This window comes from Gorilla gorilla, chromosome X (genome assembly GCF_029281585.2).
Source record: "Gorilla gorilla gorilla isolate KB3781 chromosome X, NHGRI_mGorGor1-v2.1_pri, whole genome shotgun sequence".
NCBI classification, from domain to species: domain Eukaryota; kingdom Metazoa; phylum Chordata; class Mammalia; order Primates; family Hominidae; genus Gorilla; species Gorilla gorilla.
The window spans coordinates 83,857,566-83,876,345 of NC_073247.2; the positions used below are offsets into that span (position 1 = coordinate 83,857,566).

Here is an 18,780-nt window from a genome sequence, read left to right on the forward strand (position 1 = left end):
ATGTTTCCAATTCTCTTGGGTACATGCCTAGGAGTGGAAGTGCTGGGCCAAATGGTAACTCTGTGTTTAACATTTTGAGGAACTGCCAGACTGTTTTCCAAAGTGGTTGCATCACATTACATTCCCACCAGCAATGTATTAACACAAGGGTACCACTTCCTCCACATCCGCACCAACATTTGTTTGACTTTTTTATTATAGCCATCCTAGTGGGTGTGAAGTGGGATCTCATTATGGTTTTTATTAGCATTTCCCTAATAACTAATGATGTCGAGCATCTTTTCATGTGCTTGTTGGCCATTTGTATATAGTACTATCTTTTGAGAAATGTCTGTTCAGATCCTTTGCCCATTTTTGATTTGGATTATTAGTCTTTCTCCTTTGATTTGTAAGATATTTTTATATGTTCGGACACAAGTCTCTTATCAAACATACGATGTGCAAATATTTTCTCTTATTTTGTAGGCTGCCTTTTCGCTTTTTTCTTGAGATAGAGTCTCTGTCACCCAGGCTGGAGTGCAGTGGGACCATCATGGCTCACTGTAGCCTCGAACTCTTGGGCTCAAGCAGTCCTCTGCCTCAGCCTCCCAAGTAGCTGGTACTACAGGTGCACATCACCATGCCCAGTTAATTTTGTCTTCCTCTTGTAGAGACAGGGTCTTGCTATGTTGATCAGGCTGGTTTCAGATTCCTGGCCTCGAGTGATCCTCCCATGTCAGCCTCCCAAAGTGTTAGGATTACAGGCATGAGCCACCGTGCCTGGTTTCTTTACACTTTCTTGATGGCATTATTTGTGACACAAAAGTTTTTAATTTTGATGAAGTCAAATTTGTGTTTTTCTCTTATGTTACTTGTGCTACTAATGTCATATCTAAGAAACCACTGCCTAATCTAAGGCCTTAAAGATTTATACCTGTGTTTCCTTCTATGTTTTATAGTTTTAGCCATTACATGTGGGTCTTTGACCCATTTTGAGTTTAATTTTGTATATATATGAGAATGAATTCCAACTTCATTCTTTGGCATTTGGATATTCAGTTGTCCCAGCGCCACTTACTGAAAAGATTATTCTTTTTAGCATTGAATGGAATTGGCACCCTTGTCAAAAATCCATCAGCCATATATGTATGGATTTATTTCAGGACTCTCAATTTCTTTCCACTATATGGATCTATATGTCTATCCTTATGTTAGCAACACACTATTTTGATTACTATAGCGTTGTATGAAGTTTGACATTGGGAATTGTGAGTCCTCCAACTCTGTTCTTTTTAAAGATTGCTTTGACTGTTCTGGGTCCCCTTAATTTCCATATGGATTTTAGGATCAGGTGGCCAATTTCTACAAAGAAATTGGAATTTTGATAGGGATTGCATTGAATCTGTAGATCAATTTGAGGAATATTGCCATCTTAACAATATTAAGTATTTTGATCCATGAACATGTCTTTCCATTTGTTTCCACCTTTAATTTTGTATCATGTTTCATAGTTTTTAGCATACAAGTTTCATGCCACGTTTGTTAAATTTATTATGTCTTTTATTCTTTTAATGATATTGTAAATGGAATTGTTTTCTTAATTTCATTGCAGGTTGTTCATTGCAAGTATATAGAAATATAATTTTTAAATTGATTTCATGGCCTTGCAACCATGTTGAACACAATTATTAGTTTTAATAGTTTTTTAGTGGATTCCTTAGGATTTTCTATGTACAAGATTATGTCATCTCTGCAAATATGGGTTACTTCTCCCTTCTAATCCATATGCCTTTTATTTCTCTTTCTTGTCTGACTGCTCTAGCTAGAACCTCCAGTATAATGTTGAACAGAAGTAGGGAAAGTGGATACCCTTGTCTTGTTCCTGATCTTAGGGGAAGAGCATCCAGTATTTCACCTTTAATTGTGATGCTATTGTTGGTTTTTTATAGATGCCCTTTGTCAGGTGATGGAAGTTCCCTTCTATTCCTAGTTTGTTGAGGGTTTTTATCATGAAAGAGTGTTGGATTTTATCAAATCATTTTTAGTCTATTGATATGGTGTATTACATTAATTGATTTTCAGATGTTAACACAATCTTGCATTCCTGGGATAAATCCCACTTGGTCATCATGTATGATCCTTTTTATATGTTGCTGGATTTGGTTTGCTAATATTTTGTTGGGGGTTTTTGCATCTATACTCATAAGAGATATTGGTCTGTAGTTTCTTCGTGATGTTTTTGTCAGTTTGGGTATCAGGGTAATACAGGCCTCATAGAATGAGTTGAGAAGTATTACCTCCTCTATATAGCTTGTGAAGAATGGGCATTAATTCTTCTTTAAATGTTTGGAAGAATTCACCAATGAAGTCATTTATGTCTGGGCTTTTCTTTGTCAGCAGTTTTGATTACTACTAATTCAACCTCTTTGCTTGTTATTTGTTTATTTGGGGTTTTGATTTCTTGTCCAGCCATCTTCAATAGTTTGTGTCTTTCTAGGAATTTAAGCATTTCATCTAAGTTGTCTAATTTAGTGTCATACAGTTGTTCATAGTATTCCTTTATAATCCCTTTTGTTTCTGTAAGGGTGATTATAATGTCCCCTCATTTAGTTCTGATTTTTGTAATTGGGGTCTTCTCTCTTTGATTTTTGGTCAATCTAGCTAACCAAATTTCTTTTGAATTCCCGTTTGGCCCTCCGCCTCCTTCTGCCTATACTTGAGAGCCTCGGCCAACCTAAGAACATACATATATGTCTTTTACAGTCAAGAAAATGAGTCTTTTCTACACTCCTGCATGTGGAGCTCTCAGCCTGAACCTCCAAAGCATATTGTTATGTCTCCTCAGCTAACTGAGGCAGATTCATTCTGAACCAGCTTCTTTATTAGCCAGTGGCTATGGTGCATGAGGCTGTCAAAATTCTACCCTCTCACTGTGGAAATTAAGCTGCAGCCCTTTTAGTATATGGCCATCAGCCAAGTGTTGCTCATTTGTGACTAAATATGAGGGCCTGGGGAAGAGCAGAAGGCAGCAGGCCCTGGCCAGCCGGGACCCCCACGCAAGGCATTGTGGATACGCCTGGGGCCTGCTCTTCGTGAGTGCCACTCGCTTTGAGTCTTGAATGGGAACAGAGGCAAGTTAGAAAAGCAGAGGCCTACTGCTGTTTGGGCCATATGTCTCCTTGGTCACGGCACCCAGGACTGTGCTTCTCTATTTGGCAGGGACTCAGCTGACAGACGGTAAAGTCAGGAAGTCAGGAAAAAGAATTGGGGATTTTGGGCAAGTGCTGATTCTGGCTAGTGTTTTGGGGTCCCTGGCCCAGTTGGTCATCTTTCCCCTTCCCTCTGCAAGCCCTAAGCCTGGCTAGAGTGCTAGTGTGGAAACATTCATTAGTTCTGAAGATGTCTTAGAGCCACATGTCCACTTAAAGATTATTTCCAGACTAATGAAAAATCTGTGTGTGCAAGCAGGTCCGCATTTTAAAATGGAGCAAAGCTCACCAATATTTCCATGGTAAGGAATTGGCAACAAATCAACTCTTTGGGATGAGTATGTGGTGAGCTTGAAACTCAAACCAAGTGTGACCGCCTCAGCCCCACCCTGGGCTGCTGACTCAGGACCAAGAGGAAGAGGGAGCTGCCAGACTTCACAATTTCTGTAAACAGTTCTTGAAAAAGAAACCACACACTTGTCTTTCTGCCAGCCCCCAGTTTGTCCCCGTAGCTGACAGCGCTGCCATTGTCTTTTCTCTGACACCCTAGGGCAGGGCTTCTTAACTTGAGCTTCATGGACCTCCAAGGGGTGTGTGGAGAGAATTTAGAGGGTCTACAAACTTGGATGGGAAGATTAGTTGATCTTTTCTCCATGAACCTCAAACAACAATTTAGCATTTTCTCAAATTAGGAATGTAAGTGACAAACCGCAGTAGTGTTAGCGGTATCTGTGACTTTATCACCAACAGAAATCACAAATATTTTCATATCACATTACTGTTGTTGTAAGTATCTCAAAAAATCATTTGTGTTCATCACCACTTCAACATTTCTAATCTATAGAATTGCCACTAAATCTTGTGATTTAGCGCATTATGAAAGTAGTAACACAACTAGATCACAAAATTTAAAAAATATTTTTCTAACCATTTCGATATGATTGTTTGCCTTTGTGATTCTATGTATTTTATTTTATGCACGTGAAAACATTATTCTGAGAAGGGGTCCGGAGGTTTCACCAAACTGCCAAAAGTGTCCATTACCTAAAAAAAGTCCAAGACCCTGCCCTGAATCTTGGAACTCTCCTGTCCATGGGCCTCACTTCTGATCCACAGAACTTTGCCTGTCTTCCTGGAGGGGACAAAAGCACTTGCATGTTAGTGCTGTGACACTGGTCAGGAGAAACTTTCTGTGCCTAGTTTCTTAATCTGCAAAAGGCAGAACAATAACACTACCTACCTTATAGGGTTGTGATGATTCAATGGGTTAAGAAATGTAAACCACTTAATGCCCAATACACGGTAAGCACTATTAGCTATTTTTGTTGTTATTGCTGGTTTATATCAATCATCTCATTAATATATGCTATTATTATCTCAATTTTCAGAAAAAGGAAACTGGGGCTTAGAAAAGTGAAATGACTAAGTCAAGGGAAGACAGCAAGGGAGTGGCAGAGCCAGGGTTCAAAGCCAGGTCTATGTGACTCTCAAGCCCAGTGGAGGTCACTCTTTAGCACACTACTGAGAGGAGGTGATGGCCCTCAGAGAAATGGAAGCCATCAACAGGGTGCTCGCTGGGAAGGAGCAACTCTGCAAGCTCCTGCTTTGTCTCCCCTGCTTGTCCCTACTGTTCACACCTCCAACCTTATCTGGGGGGCTCCTAGCTCCACGTGCATACCATCAGTCCTCAGTCAGGTCTCAGGGGGCCAGTCCTCCTTCCAAAGGCCATTGCCAATGCAGCCTTCATCTGCAAAGAGGACAAGTCCATATTCTCCCACTGAACCACAGTCTTGCAGTAACAAATTCACTTTGGAGTCATGGACCAGCCTCTGCTCCCAAGTAGATCTCAAGCCTCACAGGCCAGTGGGGTTAGAGGGCCTGAGGGGAACTCAGAAGGGCAGGGGCTTGTCTGGGGAGTGGAGGCAGTTTCACGGAGGAAGTGGTCTTGGAACTGAGGAGAACATTGCCAGTTGGAGTGAGGCCAGGAATGTTCATGAATTTTTAAGGGAAAGGGAATGGAGTGTGCAAAGGCCCAGAGGCATGCAAGGGCCTCGTATGTACAGAAAAGCAGGAAGTAATTCAAGATGTCTGAAATTTGGGCTAAGTAGAAGAGGAAAGAAGGATAGCATAGGCAGATGAGATGGCATAGATAATTAATGAGCAGATAGGGAAGAAAATGCCAAAAGCAGGTCTACAAGTCTTCCCACAAGGAAGGAGAGCCATTGAGGGGTTTTGTAGAGGAGCAGCAAGGCCAGGTGTGTGAATTCAAAGGCCCACGGCCCCCACCCCCAGGCATGTTGAAGGTGGACCTATTAGAACAGGTAGAGACTAGAGCCTGCTTCAGTAGCTCAGGTGAGAGAGGAGGAAGGGCTGAACTGTGGGTGGAGAGGTCATCAATTTGGGGACACTCTTCTGGCAAGCCTCATAGCCAACAGGCCTCATCTGTATGATGCAAGAGGTGAAGGAGACCATAGTCGCTGGAGGCACCCGCCCTTCTCTAGCTTGGTCATGTGAGGAGATCCTACAAGGCAAGGCTTCCCCAGGCCGTGGGACCTTCGCCATGAGTTCACCTGCTGACATCTTCCATTTTAGCCTCTTTCTCACCTGAACAGCCCACTGCAAGAGCAGAATGAAAAGCCTGGGCCCTACTTTCCCACACAAACACACCACCCCCACCCCCCATCAGGAGAGTTGCTGAGGCGAGGGGCCCGCTCTACCCCATGTGTGGCAGGCAGGAAGGGGAGAGGGGACACAGGGAGCAGGTCAGGGCCTGCTCTCTGTCAAAGGAAATATCCACCCTCCTAAGCCTTTAAGAAACTGTTTTCTTCCAAGTAGGTCCCGCTGTTACCAGGGCAACCGAGAGCCCTGGTATTTGTGTTTCTGTCTTTGGAGTCCCTGGGGAGAAGTGGCCTGCCGAGCTTTCCCTAGTCTGGGCAGGATACAGGAAGTGCTGGCCGGAGGTGGAGCCCACTCCCCACCTCCCATTAAGGGGGTGGTCTCTTGCCTGATTAATGCCTGTCTTTTTCCCCTGGAAGAGTCCACCCCCACCCTCAGGAGCCACTTCTGGCAGTCAAGGGCACAGGCTTTGGCTCCTATGGACCTGGTTTCTCGGGGGCAGAATTCTGCACCGACCTTGTGGCACATCTCTCTCAAATGGGTATCACCTGCTGTCTGAGGCAGGTATCCAGGAGGGGCAAGCTCACATCAGACCATGGTACCTGCTGAGGGATTGTCACGCATGCTATGTTTCTTGATCACTTACTTTGTGCTAGAACTGGATCTGTGGGTCGGTTCTTGCTCCAGGGAGCTCTAGGGGAAGGCTCAGAACCAAACTGGCCATTAAATGTCACACGGGCTAGTTAGTTCCCAAAGCTCTATGCTGCTCTAGGCTGGGCTGTGTTGGATGTTAGAATTGCCTAGGGAGCTTTCTAGATGTAGACATTCCTGGAGATTTTGTTTCCAACGGCGTGGGTGCAGGTGGGGAGTAGAGGTTAAGAGCATGGGCTCTGGATGTCAAACTGCTGGGGTTCACAGTCAAACTCGGCAAACAGGGCAAGTGACCTCAAGTCACCTGCCTGATTGGTTTCCTCACTTACAGAATGAACGTGGGGAAGTCGCAGCTGTTTCACAGGCAGCAAGATTTTCCTTGCCTTCCTCCATCACTCAGCCCAGGAGAGGGTTTTTAGGACCCTCGCCATCCTTGTCACCCTTCTACTGTCTTCCTTCCTTCCTTCCTTCCTTTTATTCTGATGTTTTCTTACTCCTGGCAAGCCAAAGGGCTTCTGTGAGGTGCAACTTTGTCCCCTTCCACAGGGCAGCCAGGGCCCCAGGTGGGCCCTGCCAGTCTCAAGGATTCCACATTGCTCTTGCAGCAGCCCAGGAAAGCATTGGCGCATCTGACAGCCAGGTCACTCTGTGATTCTGACCGATCTCCTGTCAATTCACATCCTCAGATTTTCATTTTCACAAGCTTCTTCTAAGCCACATCTCCCCCACTCAGGCTTCTGCAGTTGCTTTTCTGAACCTGACCGCAGGATCTCAGATGAGCCCCTAGTAAAGGTCATTTCAGTGCATCCTTCCAGGTTAGGGAGAGTTTTTTGGCCCCTCATTCCCTTTTAGAGGAGATCTTCTAGTCCTCCAAGCTTTGTACCATCTGCAGATGCCCTTAGCAGGCTGCCTCTAGGTCTCCATCCAGTGGCCCATTTATTCACTCACTTCTTCATTTATGTACCAAACTAGGATTGAGATTCTACTGTGTACCAAGTAGTGTGCTGGGCCCCAGGGACTCAACAGTGACTAGACAGATCAAGAAGCCATGGCCCGAGAGGGGATGAGACTCATGCCAGAGCCCATATAGAGTCAGCGGCAAGGCTGGACTGGAATCCAGGGTTCTTTTCCCCATTCCCACAGTGCTTCCTGCTTTAGGGTTGGGGCAAGGCTCTGTTTGTCTTTTTTTCCACCTTCTCTGGCCGTAACACAATCTGGGCTCACCTATCACTACTTGTGATGTCATAAGAAATCCCCTGGGTGCTGGAGACCTTCTCAGGCCCCCTGAAGAGTACCGGGGAGTCCTAGTGCTCACTGATGAAGCCCACGACCCCATAACCCTGTTCCTCCCTAGAAGGGGCAGTCAACCACATACTTAGAACTGCCACCTGGCTGGTTCCCCCAGAGCTTCCAGAGATGGTGCACCTGATGCGTGCTTCGTTGCTTTGGCAAAGACCCAGAATCCAGGCAGGTTGAGACTTCAAGCTTGTCAGGAGTCTCTCCTGGGAGATAGCAAGCACGGTGTATTTGAGTTAAGAATGTATATGGGTTTGGGCGTCACGAAGACCTGGAGTCCCCCATATGACCTAATATCTCTGAGATTCAGGTCCCTCAGCTCTAAAAGGAGACAGCATCTCACCTGCCTCACTTAATTGTGGAGATGAAATGATGTTGGTGAAAGTCTCTGGCACATGGTCAGAAATACCATGGTTTCCTCCCTCCCTCCCTTCCTCTTAAAGGGACAAAGCAAATGTGCCTCTAAAACCAGGGTTTGTTTCCCCCACGGGAATCCTGCAAGCTGGAGGTGGGGGGGTAGGACAGGGCAGAACTAGGAGACCAGCCTGGCCTGTTAGACAGCAGGGCCAGCGGAGTGGGGGCAGAGAGGTGCTAAATGTCCCCAGAGCTAATGGGCAGCTGCAGGGCTGTGACAGAGCCACTCACTAGCTGTCAACCTTGGGCCAGTGACTTCTCTCTAAGCCTCAGTGTCCTCATCTTTAAGATGAGGGTAAGGGTAGTTAGTTCTTTCCCCCCAGGATATCATTATCAGAATGAAATAAGATAACAGATGTGAAGTGCCTGGCACAGCACTCAAAAGCAGCAGAGGCTTAATTAATGTTCCCACCCACTTCCCCTGGAAAAAAAAAAAAAAGTCCAATTCATGCTGGGAAACTTGGGCAAATCCCAGAATGGGATTCAGTTTCTTCTGACCCCACAGTCCGTGAGGAGCCATGAGATCTTGCTTGGAGGGCCTCTTACATGGACTGCTCTGGGGACTTGTGATTCATCACCAGCTAACTCACTGGTATCCCATAGCGCCACCTAGTGCCAAAAAGCAGAAGGGCCCTCCCCAGCCAACCTGGCCTCTTTCTCTTCCTTCACTCAAAGTCCCATGCATGCCCGTGCGTGCCTGTAGGGCTGGGCCACCCATAGTCCCCGGGAGAACGAATGCTATTTTTCAAGATGCCCAGTGCTTCCACTTCCCTCCCAACAATTTCTTCCATCCACAAATGCACAGAACTGTAGGCAGGTCCCTTGAGCCTCACCGGCCCTTGGTTTCCTTGTCTAAGGATTTCAAGACTTCAGGGTAGGGTTGACTCCGGCAGGGGACCTTGGAAGCACCCGATGCCTACTCTGTACCCATCTATGCTTGCTCAATAACAAAGAGGCACAATCTTTACACACCCTTTATATTTTTATTGAGGAGAGAAAGCTTTAGCATACAGAGCAGCTTCTTATCTTCACAACACAGTAATGCAACAATAACACATGTATTCCAAAAGGGTTTCCTCCCGAGCCTCTGGGAGACCTTGGGCTGCCTTCATACCCCTGCATGCATCCCCTCCCCCCACCCCTCTTTCACCCCAAGAAAGCTCCCAAACCCCACAGTTCCTCTTACAGCTCTTATGGCTGTTACATCACAACAAATATTGAAGATCTGGGAAAGGAAGGAAGAGGGTCAAAGGGAAGCCCAAGCCCCTCCTGCCCCAGAGGGTGGAAACCAGCTCACTGCTCATCTGCTCTGTCCGTGGCTGTGGCTCTGAGGGTTCGGGGTGAGAAGCACCATGGGAACAGGCAGGACCTGTGCTGAAGGGTCCCTGGAAGTGTGGGTTTAAGGCACCCGTCCTTCACACTTCTCCACAGGGACATGGGGCAGCAGGGCCAGAGTGTTGACCATCAGCAAACAGGGTCCACCGCCTCGAAGAATAGCAGGTCCCCTCAAAGAATAGCACGTCCCCTTCTGGAATGCACTCTTGAGGAAATCAGATAAAATCAGCTGAAAAACAGACAAAATTTTCTTTACAAAGTTGTTTACTCCTGCCCTGATGGGGATGGGGAAAACCAGACAATTGAAAGGTCCAACAAATTAGGAGAATGCTTAAATGAATTATTCAGTATGCATGACTGCACAGGTGGCAGCCATTTTAAATCCTGCTGATCAAGAACTGGCAGGGTGATCTCAGCTTTGACAAGACATAGCAAGAACACACTAGAAAGGAAGGCAGCAAAGTGTTAATAGTGCTTGCCTCTGTGTGGTGGGACTCTGAATGGCTGGGGGGTTTTTGTCCTCATAGTTTTCTCTATTTTCCAAACTTTCTTTAATGATCATGTATTACTTTTCTCTTTGGAGAGAGGGGATCTTTTTAAAAGGTAGCAACAGGTTATAGGAACCCAAATCCACTGATCCCCAGGCTGAGAAACAAAAACGCTAATGAAAAGGGCATCTTACCTCCCACTGATGAATAGAGACCTCACCAAAAACCAGTCAGAGGACTGGGTTTCTCTGCGACTCCTCTTCCTCCAGCTCTTTTCTCTTGCCTCCAGGCCCAAGATCCTAAGGTCGGCCTGAGGTTATCGGTCAGACTCCCATGAGGAACAGAGGTTGAATTTACTATGCTTTCTTCCTTTTGGCCACAAACCCTGGCTGCACTTGCTCTGCTGCCAGTCACTGTGCAGAAAGTCCAGTGTCCAGGGGCAGTTCAGGCCAGCAGTGGATTTGGCTGGCATTTTATGGCCAAAGCTGACATAGTAAGTGTGTGTTTTTCACTGCAGAAGCAGTGCTTTCTGGACTCAAGGCAAGCAGTGGGTCTCTTTATAAGGGCACCTGAGTTTGTACCTAGAAGTCCCAGGAGTTCCTAGGAGGCAGCCACCCTCTTAAGCTTTACTGTGTCACTGAAGCACAGCAGCAGGCCAGGGGTTGGCCCCCATGAGGGGTCCCAGCTGTGAGGCCACGGTAGGTGCAGCCTTCCTCTCTCCTCTCAGAACTAAGGGTTCCTTGAAATTGAAGGGAGCTCCGAGCAGGCCATGGGCCCTCTCTCTGTCTGTCCCAGAAGAAATGGCCAATCAGGCCTCCTCTGCAACTCCAAGGATAGAAAGTGTCCTGCAAAGACCTTTGACTGGGGGCTGCAGTCCAAGGCCTGGCAAGGGGAGAAGACCACCATCCCTAAGGAAAGAGTCACTCTTTACAATGGCAGAATGATCATTGCTGCTTCTTTCTCCTCCTCCTCTTCTTCCTCCTTCTCCTCTCCGGAACCCTAACTGGCTACAGCCCTTTAGGCAACATCAAGGAAAGTTGTGGAGCCTGCAATGTTGGGCGCTGTCCACCGGGGGTGCCCAGGAGGGCAATGTGGTGAGAGGAAAGGGCTCCAGATGTGTGGCAAGTCAGTCCAAGAGCCCTGATACAGGAATCTGTGCAAAGGTAAACTCAAGTGCTGTAAGTGGAACCAGCCTGCACAGTCAGTCAAGGGCAAATCTCGGTCAAGTTGTCCATTTGACATATGGCTTTGCACACTCTCACTGGGCTAGATGTTGGGTCCTCTTCCAGGCCCTCTGCTGGAGGTGTGGCATGAAATGAGTGTAGGCTTCTAGGGACATTTCTGGATACCATCCTGCTCACCATCGATTATGTCTAGCAACTGGCCTCAGTGGCTTTAGGAGTTCAGGGTAGCCTGTCCTCTTGCTCACTGGGGCAGATCAGTGAGGCATTGGGTGAAGTCCCGGTGGGTCAGTCAGAGAATAAAACTGTAGAACATAGGGTGAAGAAACGCAGGAGAGGTGAGGGTTAGGAACAACCAGAGGGGAAATACAAGAGGGTGACCAGTTCATTTATGGGAACAGGCCCAGAAACTTGCTCTCCAGCTCGTGGCCGGACTGAGCAGAGTACATGCCAAGAGGGCAGCTATTGCTGATCCCTCCTTTCCCAGGTGGCCCTGGTTGGGCACACGTCACTCTCTGGTCATGGTTGCAAGATGGTCTGGAATTCTGCAGGTCTTCTTCAGGTTCTGCAGGTCTGAAACTCCCTGAAGTCCTGGTCAGCAAATGGGGCAGGTATGGCAGCAATAGCAGGGGCGGGGGATGCAAAAGAAGGGTGTGTTCTGGGTGGCCATCTGGCCCCAGCACTCACACTCGAATTCGGCCACGAGCAGCTCGGTGGCCCCCCTGTCTCGGAGTGAGGCGGAAAAGCACAGGGGGGCGTCTTCGAACTTGGCGTTGCCCTAAACGACCTGTGCGGCGAATCAGTTGGGGGGAGCTGTAGAATGGTGAATTGGTGCCTGGAAGGCCTTCCAGAAGTGGGACTCGATTCTGGTTCCTCCGTCTGCTAGGCTGTATTATGGGAGGTGATGCACCCAGGAAGTTTTCGGCGTGGTAACCACTTGTGGGGCCAGAAGTCTGGGATGACGCATGAACAAAGGTCGGCTCCATCTCCATCAGCTCATCTAGGTCATCATCTTGGGCCTCATCCAGTGGCTCCTCCTCCACCTCACCGTAGGTCTCCTCAGTCCCTGGATCCTGCTGTGGCTCTCCTTCTGGTTTCTGGCCCCCATCCTCATCTTCATCTTCTTCATCCTTACTCTCTCCTTCCTCCTCATTCTTGTTCCTTATCTCCTCCTCCTCCTCCTCTTTCTGTTTCATTTCCTCTTCCTCCTCCTCCTTCTCTTCCTTCTTCTTCATTTCTTCCTCCTTCTTCATCTCCTCCTCCTCCTTCTCCTTCATCTCTTGCTGAAAAGCCCTCATGCGCTTCCTCTGGTCCTTGGAGTGAAGCCTGTGCCTGCGTGCCTCTTGGTCTTCATCTTCACTGTAGTACTCTTCATCTTCACTTTCTTCCTCATTGGGACTCGGAGCAAAAGGGAAGATGATATTTCGAACTCCAGGGAGCGGGATAGGCTTGGGAACGCGCACTTTTCTTTCTATCTCCACACATTCGAGAATCAGCTCATCCAGGTCGGCCATTTCTGTTGACCATAAGAGTTCTTTGCGGAAGAATTCCGACAGGCCTTTGAGGAATTGGTTTTGGAGGCGGCAGTCATCCCAAGACAAGAATTGGGCCAGGAACTGAAAAGCATCTGCATAGCTGCCGAGGGTACAGTGGCCCTGCTTGAGCTTGCGAATGGCCTTTTTAGCCACACGTGGGGGGATGGGGCCACAGAATTCCTTACGGATTTCATCCAGGAAGCGCGGGAAGTTGGCATGCAAGGGGCTTCCTTCCTGGGTGACCGAGATGGCCCAGTCCTTGGCTTCGCCAGTGAAAAAGGAGATCAGAAAGGCCACCCGCTCGGCGCCCCCGGGGAAATGATCCTCATGGTCGGCTATGAAGGTCTCTAGCTGCATCAGGAATTCAGCCAGGTAGACTGGGTCTCCTGAAAAGGGCTCTATCTCAGGCCGCTCCAGCGGTGCCAGAGGGGGTTGCGGGGGCGGTTCCTTTGACGCGGGCGGAGGCAGCGCCGGCGGGGGCGGGATGGGCAGCAGAGGGGTGTCAGCGGGCCCGTCGGGGGTGCTGCGATCCTGGATCACGTTAATCAAAAGATCATCCGAGATACAGTCGGGCTCCGCGCGTGGGGGAGGCCGGCACAAGAAGGGCAGTTCTCCCCCGGGAATGGCTTCGATCTCACTGAGCGCGAACTCCAAGTTCTCCTCCGCAAGGACGGGCACTATGGGTACTGGCCAGCGGATGTAGCTGGAGACATTGCCTCGCAAGGAATTAACCTCGGCCAGGGCTCTCCCGAGCTGGAGGCCCAAATTGGCATTCTCCCCGCGAAGGGCATTTAATTCTTCGCGCAGGGCCACATTCGCCATGCGGAGGCTGTTGAGATTTCCTGACGCCTCAGACATCTCGACAAGCCCAGGGGCCCTGGGGCTCCGTGGTGGGGAAAGGGGAACTGGAGCTACGGGCGGCCGGAGGAGGCCGAAATGCGGCGGCGGGGCGCGGGAGGGACCGAAGTGCGGCGGCGGGGCACGGGACAGGCCGGGCCACACCCACCGGGGCGAGCTCGGAGGGCGGCGCTCTGGGCGGAGGGCCCGGCGGCTCGGCCCAGGGCGCGTTACCTCGTCGCCGGGGCCGGAGAGGGCGGGCGGCGGCACGGGGCCCGGAGGCGCCAGGCGGAGGATGCGGGCGACACGGTGGCGGCGGCGACCGGGCGACCGGGCGGGCGGGCGGGCAGGGGCGAGCGGAGCGGGAGGGAGCGGACTGCGGCAGGATCTGTCGAGGAAAAATCTTGCGGCCGGCGATTCCCCGCCTTTTAAGCGCAGCCTCGCACTCCCCCCACCCCACGCAGGGGCGGGCCTTGGGGAACCGCGGGCGCCCACTGGCCGCCGCGCGACGCTCCCCTCCAGCTCGCCTGCGCCTCTCACTGACTCTCTCCTTCCCTAGCTGCAGCTAACTCGGGTCGGGAAAATGCGACAGCGACTGCCCACTCGAGGTCGTCATGGCGACAGCCAGTGAACGTGTTCCTCTCCTCGGGCAGGCCCCCGAGTGTAGAGGAGCTGCTTCGCGAGGCGCAGCTCAATCTCCAGAGCCTGTTGCAAGGTACCGAGAGGGAGGGGGGCTGCGGCCGGAGCCCAGAGGCGAGATGCGCAGCGGCAGGAGGGAGGCAAAGAAGAAAGAGGACAGGGACCAGCAAGATAAAGAGAGAGAACAGTTTAAAAACAATCGACAAAGCAGTTTCCAGCTTTCACCTTTCAGCCTAATGATTCTGAAAGAGGCTATTTCCAGGGCTGTTTCCCCCCATCCCCAGCCCCTTTTTTCAGCTCAGTAGCCCATGGGGAAAAAAGGACAGAGACTGAGGCAGGGCCATAAGTCATGCCATTCACCGAGAGCTGGGTGGGAGACTCCCACAATGTGGGCCTACATTCCCTCCAGCCCCCCTCTTGCCACATCGCCCATGCCTTTGGGATCCTGGCACCAGAAGACAAAGGGGGCATCTGCAGGATCTCCCACTCTGGGCTTCACTCACTCTGCTCTTGCAATAACCCCTGGATAGCTACTGCCTCACCAAAGTAAGCCCAATACACAGCACCCAGAGGTCACCTATTTTGTCCCCCCTAACCAAGCCTGAGCTTCTCGATGTAAAGAATCACATCTTGCTACCCTTAGGTTTCCAGAAGCACCTGGCACAAGGCTGGATTCCCTCCCCACCTGCCAAGAGGTGCTCAGTGGATGTTGAGCATGAAAAGAGGTCTTGTCAGCACTCCTTTATCTATACTAATAAAGGTTAACTCTAATGGCGAATAGAAAACTGCTGATGGGCCACCAACAGGATGACAGCCATAACCCCCACCCCCTACCAGGACAGTGGTGACCTTGGAAAAGCAAGATGCCAAGGGACACCATGAGCCTTGTGTTCAGATAACAAAGGAGTTGCCACACAGAAAAAGAGTCGATGTGCTCTGTGTTGCTACCATGGCAGAATTAGGACCAGTGGGTGGAAACCCAGAAGGAGGCACATTCCACCTCCAGATAAGGAAGAACTTTCTGACACACCTGACAGCCCCAACTGTCCGTGGAAGAAATGAGCTGCCTTGGGAGGGAGGGAGCTCCCCTTCCCTGCAGGTGTGTGCGCTGAGGCTGAAGAAACACCTAGAAGGGCTGCTGAGGAGGGAGTCTGGGCACAGAATGAGGCGTTGGACCAAAGAACCCCAAGAGCAACCCCAAATCTCTGTGATTCTGAGTCTTTGTTCAGTGTACATACAGCATGAATGTCCCTTCTCTACTCTCACTTTCTTCATGTATTCATCAAATTCATCACTTCAATCAACCCCATTCAAATCTTGTGCATCCTTACTCACTGATGATGCTGCTGAACTTCTGCCTCTTTTATGCTGTTACCTCCTCCTTCCCTCTCCTTCACCTTAGCCCTCCTAGACCTGACATCACTTACAGCGGGACTAAGGTGCAGGGAACACGGCCCACAAAGGCTCAAGTAAAAGTTATTGACATCCAAGAAAGAACTCCAGATTGGACTTCCTGGTGTAAATCTCTTCTTGCTTCACACAGGTCATTTCCTTGGTAGGGTCGCAGAAAACCTTAAGAGCTGCAGGGCTTCAAAGAGAGGACCTTGCAGTCCAAAGTAGCAAAAGGTGTCTGCATTCTGAGCCTCTTTTCGTAACTGAGCACTCAAGGTGGGGGTCATTGAGATAAGGGCTTGGTCCCCAAACCACCACAGCATGAATTTATTGACTTTCTCTTCTCCTCGATCATCATGGTCCTGGGAAGCAAGCACTTTTCCATTTCCAAATCCAGTGGCTCAAACACCTGGAAATAGCCTAAAGAAAATGCAAGTCAGGCCTGGCAGCTAGAGCAGGAGTCCTGGCTCATGGCCCTTCCCCGGCCCAGCGCTCGGCTATGGCACCCTAGAGTGTGTGTCTCCGCTGTGCTATTTTTCAGAAGAATATGAGGAACAGTACTCGGAGGCCAGACTTGTGGGGCAGACCTTCCGCTCTTCTGATGAGGCCACTGAGCCCACCCCCAACCCAAGGCCCCAGTCTGCCAGGCGTCTGGAGTTTATATTGATGGTGAGTTGCCTCATCCCCCACCTGGGACAGCCAGCATGCACCCACTGACAAGAGACCTCCAGCTGCTTACTTTACCCACTGGAAGCTGCTCAGCCCTGCTCACCAGCAGAGCTACCCTGAGGCCCCACTGGGATAGGCCCTGCACAGCAGGTGCCTGGCCTGGCAGCCTGTCCACGCTTTCCTGCCTCCCAGATGAAGCCTCCAACTACCCAGCCTAAACAGCCACCCTATGGGCACTGGCTCATTGCCAGGCAGGAATACACCCTTTCCATCACCTTCTCTCCCAACAGCCTACAAAACGGCAGCTGAGCGAGGATGAGACTACCACCCAGGGTGTGAGGGCCCCCGAGGCCTCCCTGAGCCTGTCTACCACAGCCGACAAGCAAACTGCCTGGAATAGCCTTTTCCCTCTGCCCATCCTAGAGGAGAAGCGGTGGCCTCAGCCTTGCTCCACGCAGTCTGACATTGTGCCCATCAACATCTCTGGTAGAGTTGCTTAGCACCGCCTCTGTCTTCTTGCCTTCATGCCTCTACAGACCATCCTCTTTGATGCACTGGGTGTTGGGGGAGGGAAGTGAGACTTTCTTTGCTACCGGCTCACCTTGCGCTGTCACAGTCATGGCTCTTGCCAGGGAACGGAGGCATGCAGAAGAGGGGGCGCTGGCTGCTCTTTCTTCACCCCCTCCTGGCACTGCCACCCTAACTGAGACCATTTGGTAGCAAGCAAAATTTCCTTAACAGAAAGCTCCAAAGCCTTATGAACTTCTGTGCTCTTCAGAGCACTTATGGAAACTTAAAGTTTGTGAGTTCTGTTTGGGTCAGGGCAAGACAACTTCTTGTGCCCAGAGCTGGGTTTGGAGTACACTGATAAGAGTCGGAGCAGGAGAGTGGGGTTTGGAGTGCTGGTGGTAACAAGGGAGGAGCACACCTGGGCACAGACCAAAGTCCTGGTAGCACTTTCACTGGACACTAGTCTTCTAGCAAGATGGGCTTCTTCAACTTGTTTGGCAAGTTTTCAAGAAAAGAAGTGGTAGAAAGGTCTTAAGGCCAAAAAGACCAAAAGGGGACCCAGTACAATTTTGAGAGTGGGGAACATGCTGTATTATATGTAGCCCAGCTGGCTGTGGCTCTGGGGGCATGTGGCACACTATACCATGCTCACTATTAATCCATGATCTACACTCCATCAGCTGTAAGGGGAAGAGAAGGAGGGCCAGTCATTTGAGAAGGAGATAGGGCCAGCGACATGATGAAACCATGATCTCAGTAACCTAAAGGGATCAGAGGGGTCCTGTGAGCCAGCGCCAGCCTGTGCTCTGCTGGGAAATGTTGATGAAGATGATGAGGACAGCTCTGGCCACATGTGGCAATGCTCCCTGGATATGGGGTCCTCCACTGTCACTGGCATCATTTCAGAAAGTCAGAGGCAGGAAATACAGCCCACAGCCTAGGGAAATATACCAAAAGGAGTGAGGGCTGATGAGGAAAGACTCCAGAAGTGATGTTGAACATTTTGTGTCTAAATGTCTATCTTGGCCAGGCACAGTGGCTCACGCCTGTAATTCCAGCACTTTGGGAGGCTGAGGTGGGTGGATCCTTTGAGCTCAGGAATTCAAGACCAGCCTGGGCAACATGGTGAAACCCCATCTCTACCAAAAATACAAAAAAATAGCCAGGCATGGTGGCGCACGCCTGTGGCCCCAGCTACTCGGGAGGCTGAGATGTGAGGATTGCTTGACCCCAGGAGTCAGAGGTTGCAGTGAGCCGAGATCGCACCACTGCACTTCAGCCTGGGTGACAGTGAGATTTTGTCTCTAAATAAGTAAATAAATGTCTGTCTTCCTCTCAATGAGGCTGTCCCTGAGCATTGCCCACAGAGCCACTTGCTGAGGCATCTGTGAATGTGTGCAGCTGTGTGGCTGGCGGGGGAGGGTCTGGCTAGCCAGCTGCTGAATGAGAGAAAGGGAGGGGGAATCACAGACCTCGCCCCACCACCCTGCCTTGCCTTGACTCTGACCCAGCCATTTCCCAGCACCCAAAGACTGACCTAGCACTTTAAGAGAAATACAGCTCTAAAAAAATTTTTTAATAATATTAAGTAAGGCATATTATTGAGGAAATCTTCCATTTTAATTGTGTTGAATTTGAAAACATTATCAAGTCAGTAAACAAACTGAATTAACAGGTATTTTGAAAGTACCATGTAACTCAGATGAAGTGATAACTATAATCTGTGTCAATAATTTTCCTAAATTGAAAAGCCAGTGCCAGGAAAAAAAGAGACAGAGAGAAAGAGAAAGAAATAGAGCTCAATCACCATGCTGTGGGCCAGCTTTGGTAAAATGTGACCAGGTGACTGTAGGACAGACTATCAGGCATCTTCCTGGATGGTGGAGGGCAGTAGGGCAGCCTCTTGGAGACACTGGCCTCACCTGGCCCATATAAAGACCTTCTCTGAGAAAAGATCACAGTCAAGCAGCATCTAGTCCCAGCCCGCTGCTCTACACCAGTGGTTCTCACCCCTGGCTGTACCTCTGAA

General features: G+C 49.8%; 2 protein-coding genes across 7 annotated transcripts in view; one reads left to right on the top strand and one right to left on the bottom strand.

The window, feature by feature from the left end:
* The window catches only part of NHSL2 (NHS like 2), a 242,904-nt gene that overhangs the window by 207,601 nt on the left and 16,523 nt on the right, over positions 1-18,780 (top strand). For 3 of the 6 annotated variants that reach the window (XM_063703094.1, XM_055376171.1, XM_055376173.1), the window contains 3 exons: positions 14,101-14,256; positions 16,114-16,241; positions 16,532-16,727. The exons of 1 other annotated variant lie outside the window; for it this stretch is intronic. In XM_063703094.1, the coding sequence (XP_063559164.1) occupies positions 14,101-14,256; positions 16,114-16,241; positions 16,532-16,727 (480 nt within the window). The remainder of the gene's footprint in view (positions 1-14,100; positions 14,257-16,113; positions 16,242-16,531; positions 16,728-18,780) is intronic. 2 more of the 6 variants (XM_055376172.1, XM_055376174.1) reach the window with 1 other exon arrangement.
* RTL5 (retrotransposon Gag like 5) lies at positions 9,129-14,108 on the bottom strand. Its single transcript, XM_019019545.3, has 2 exons — positions 10,183-14,108; positions 9,129-9,729 (listed from the first exon to the last, which is right to left on the bottom strand). Exon 1 carries the CDS (start codon positions 13,560-13,562, stop codon positions 11,853-11,855), a length of 1,710 nt encoding a protein of 569 aa, XP_018875090.1. The 5' UTR covers positions 13,563-14,108; the 3' UTR covers positions 9,129-9,729; positions 10,183-11,852.

Bases quoted from the DNA above. Each gene is read 5' to 3' on its own strand.
- RTL5 (XM_019019545.3), bottom strand. From the start codon at position 13,562: ATGTCTGAGGCGTCAGGAAATCTCAACAGCCTCCGCATGGCGAATGTG.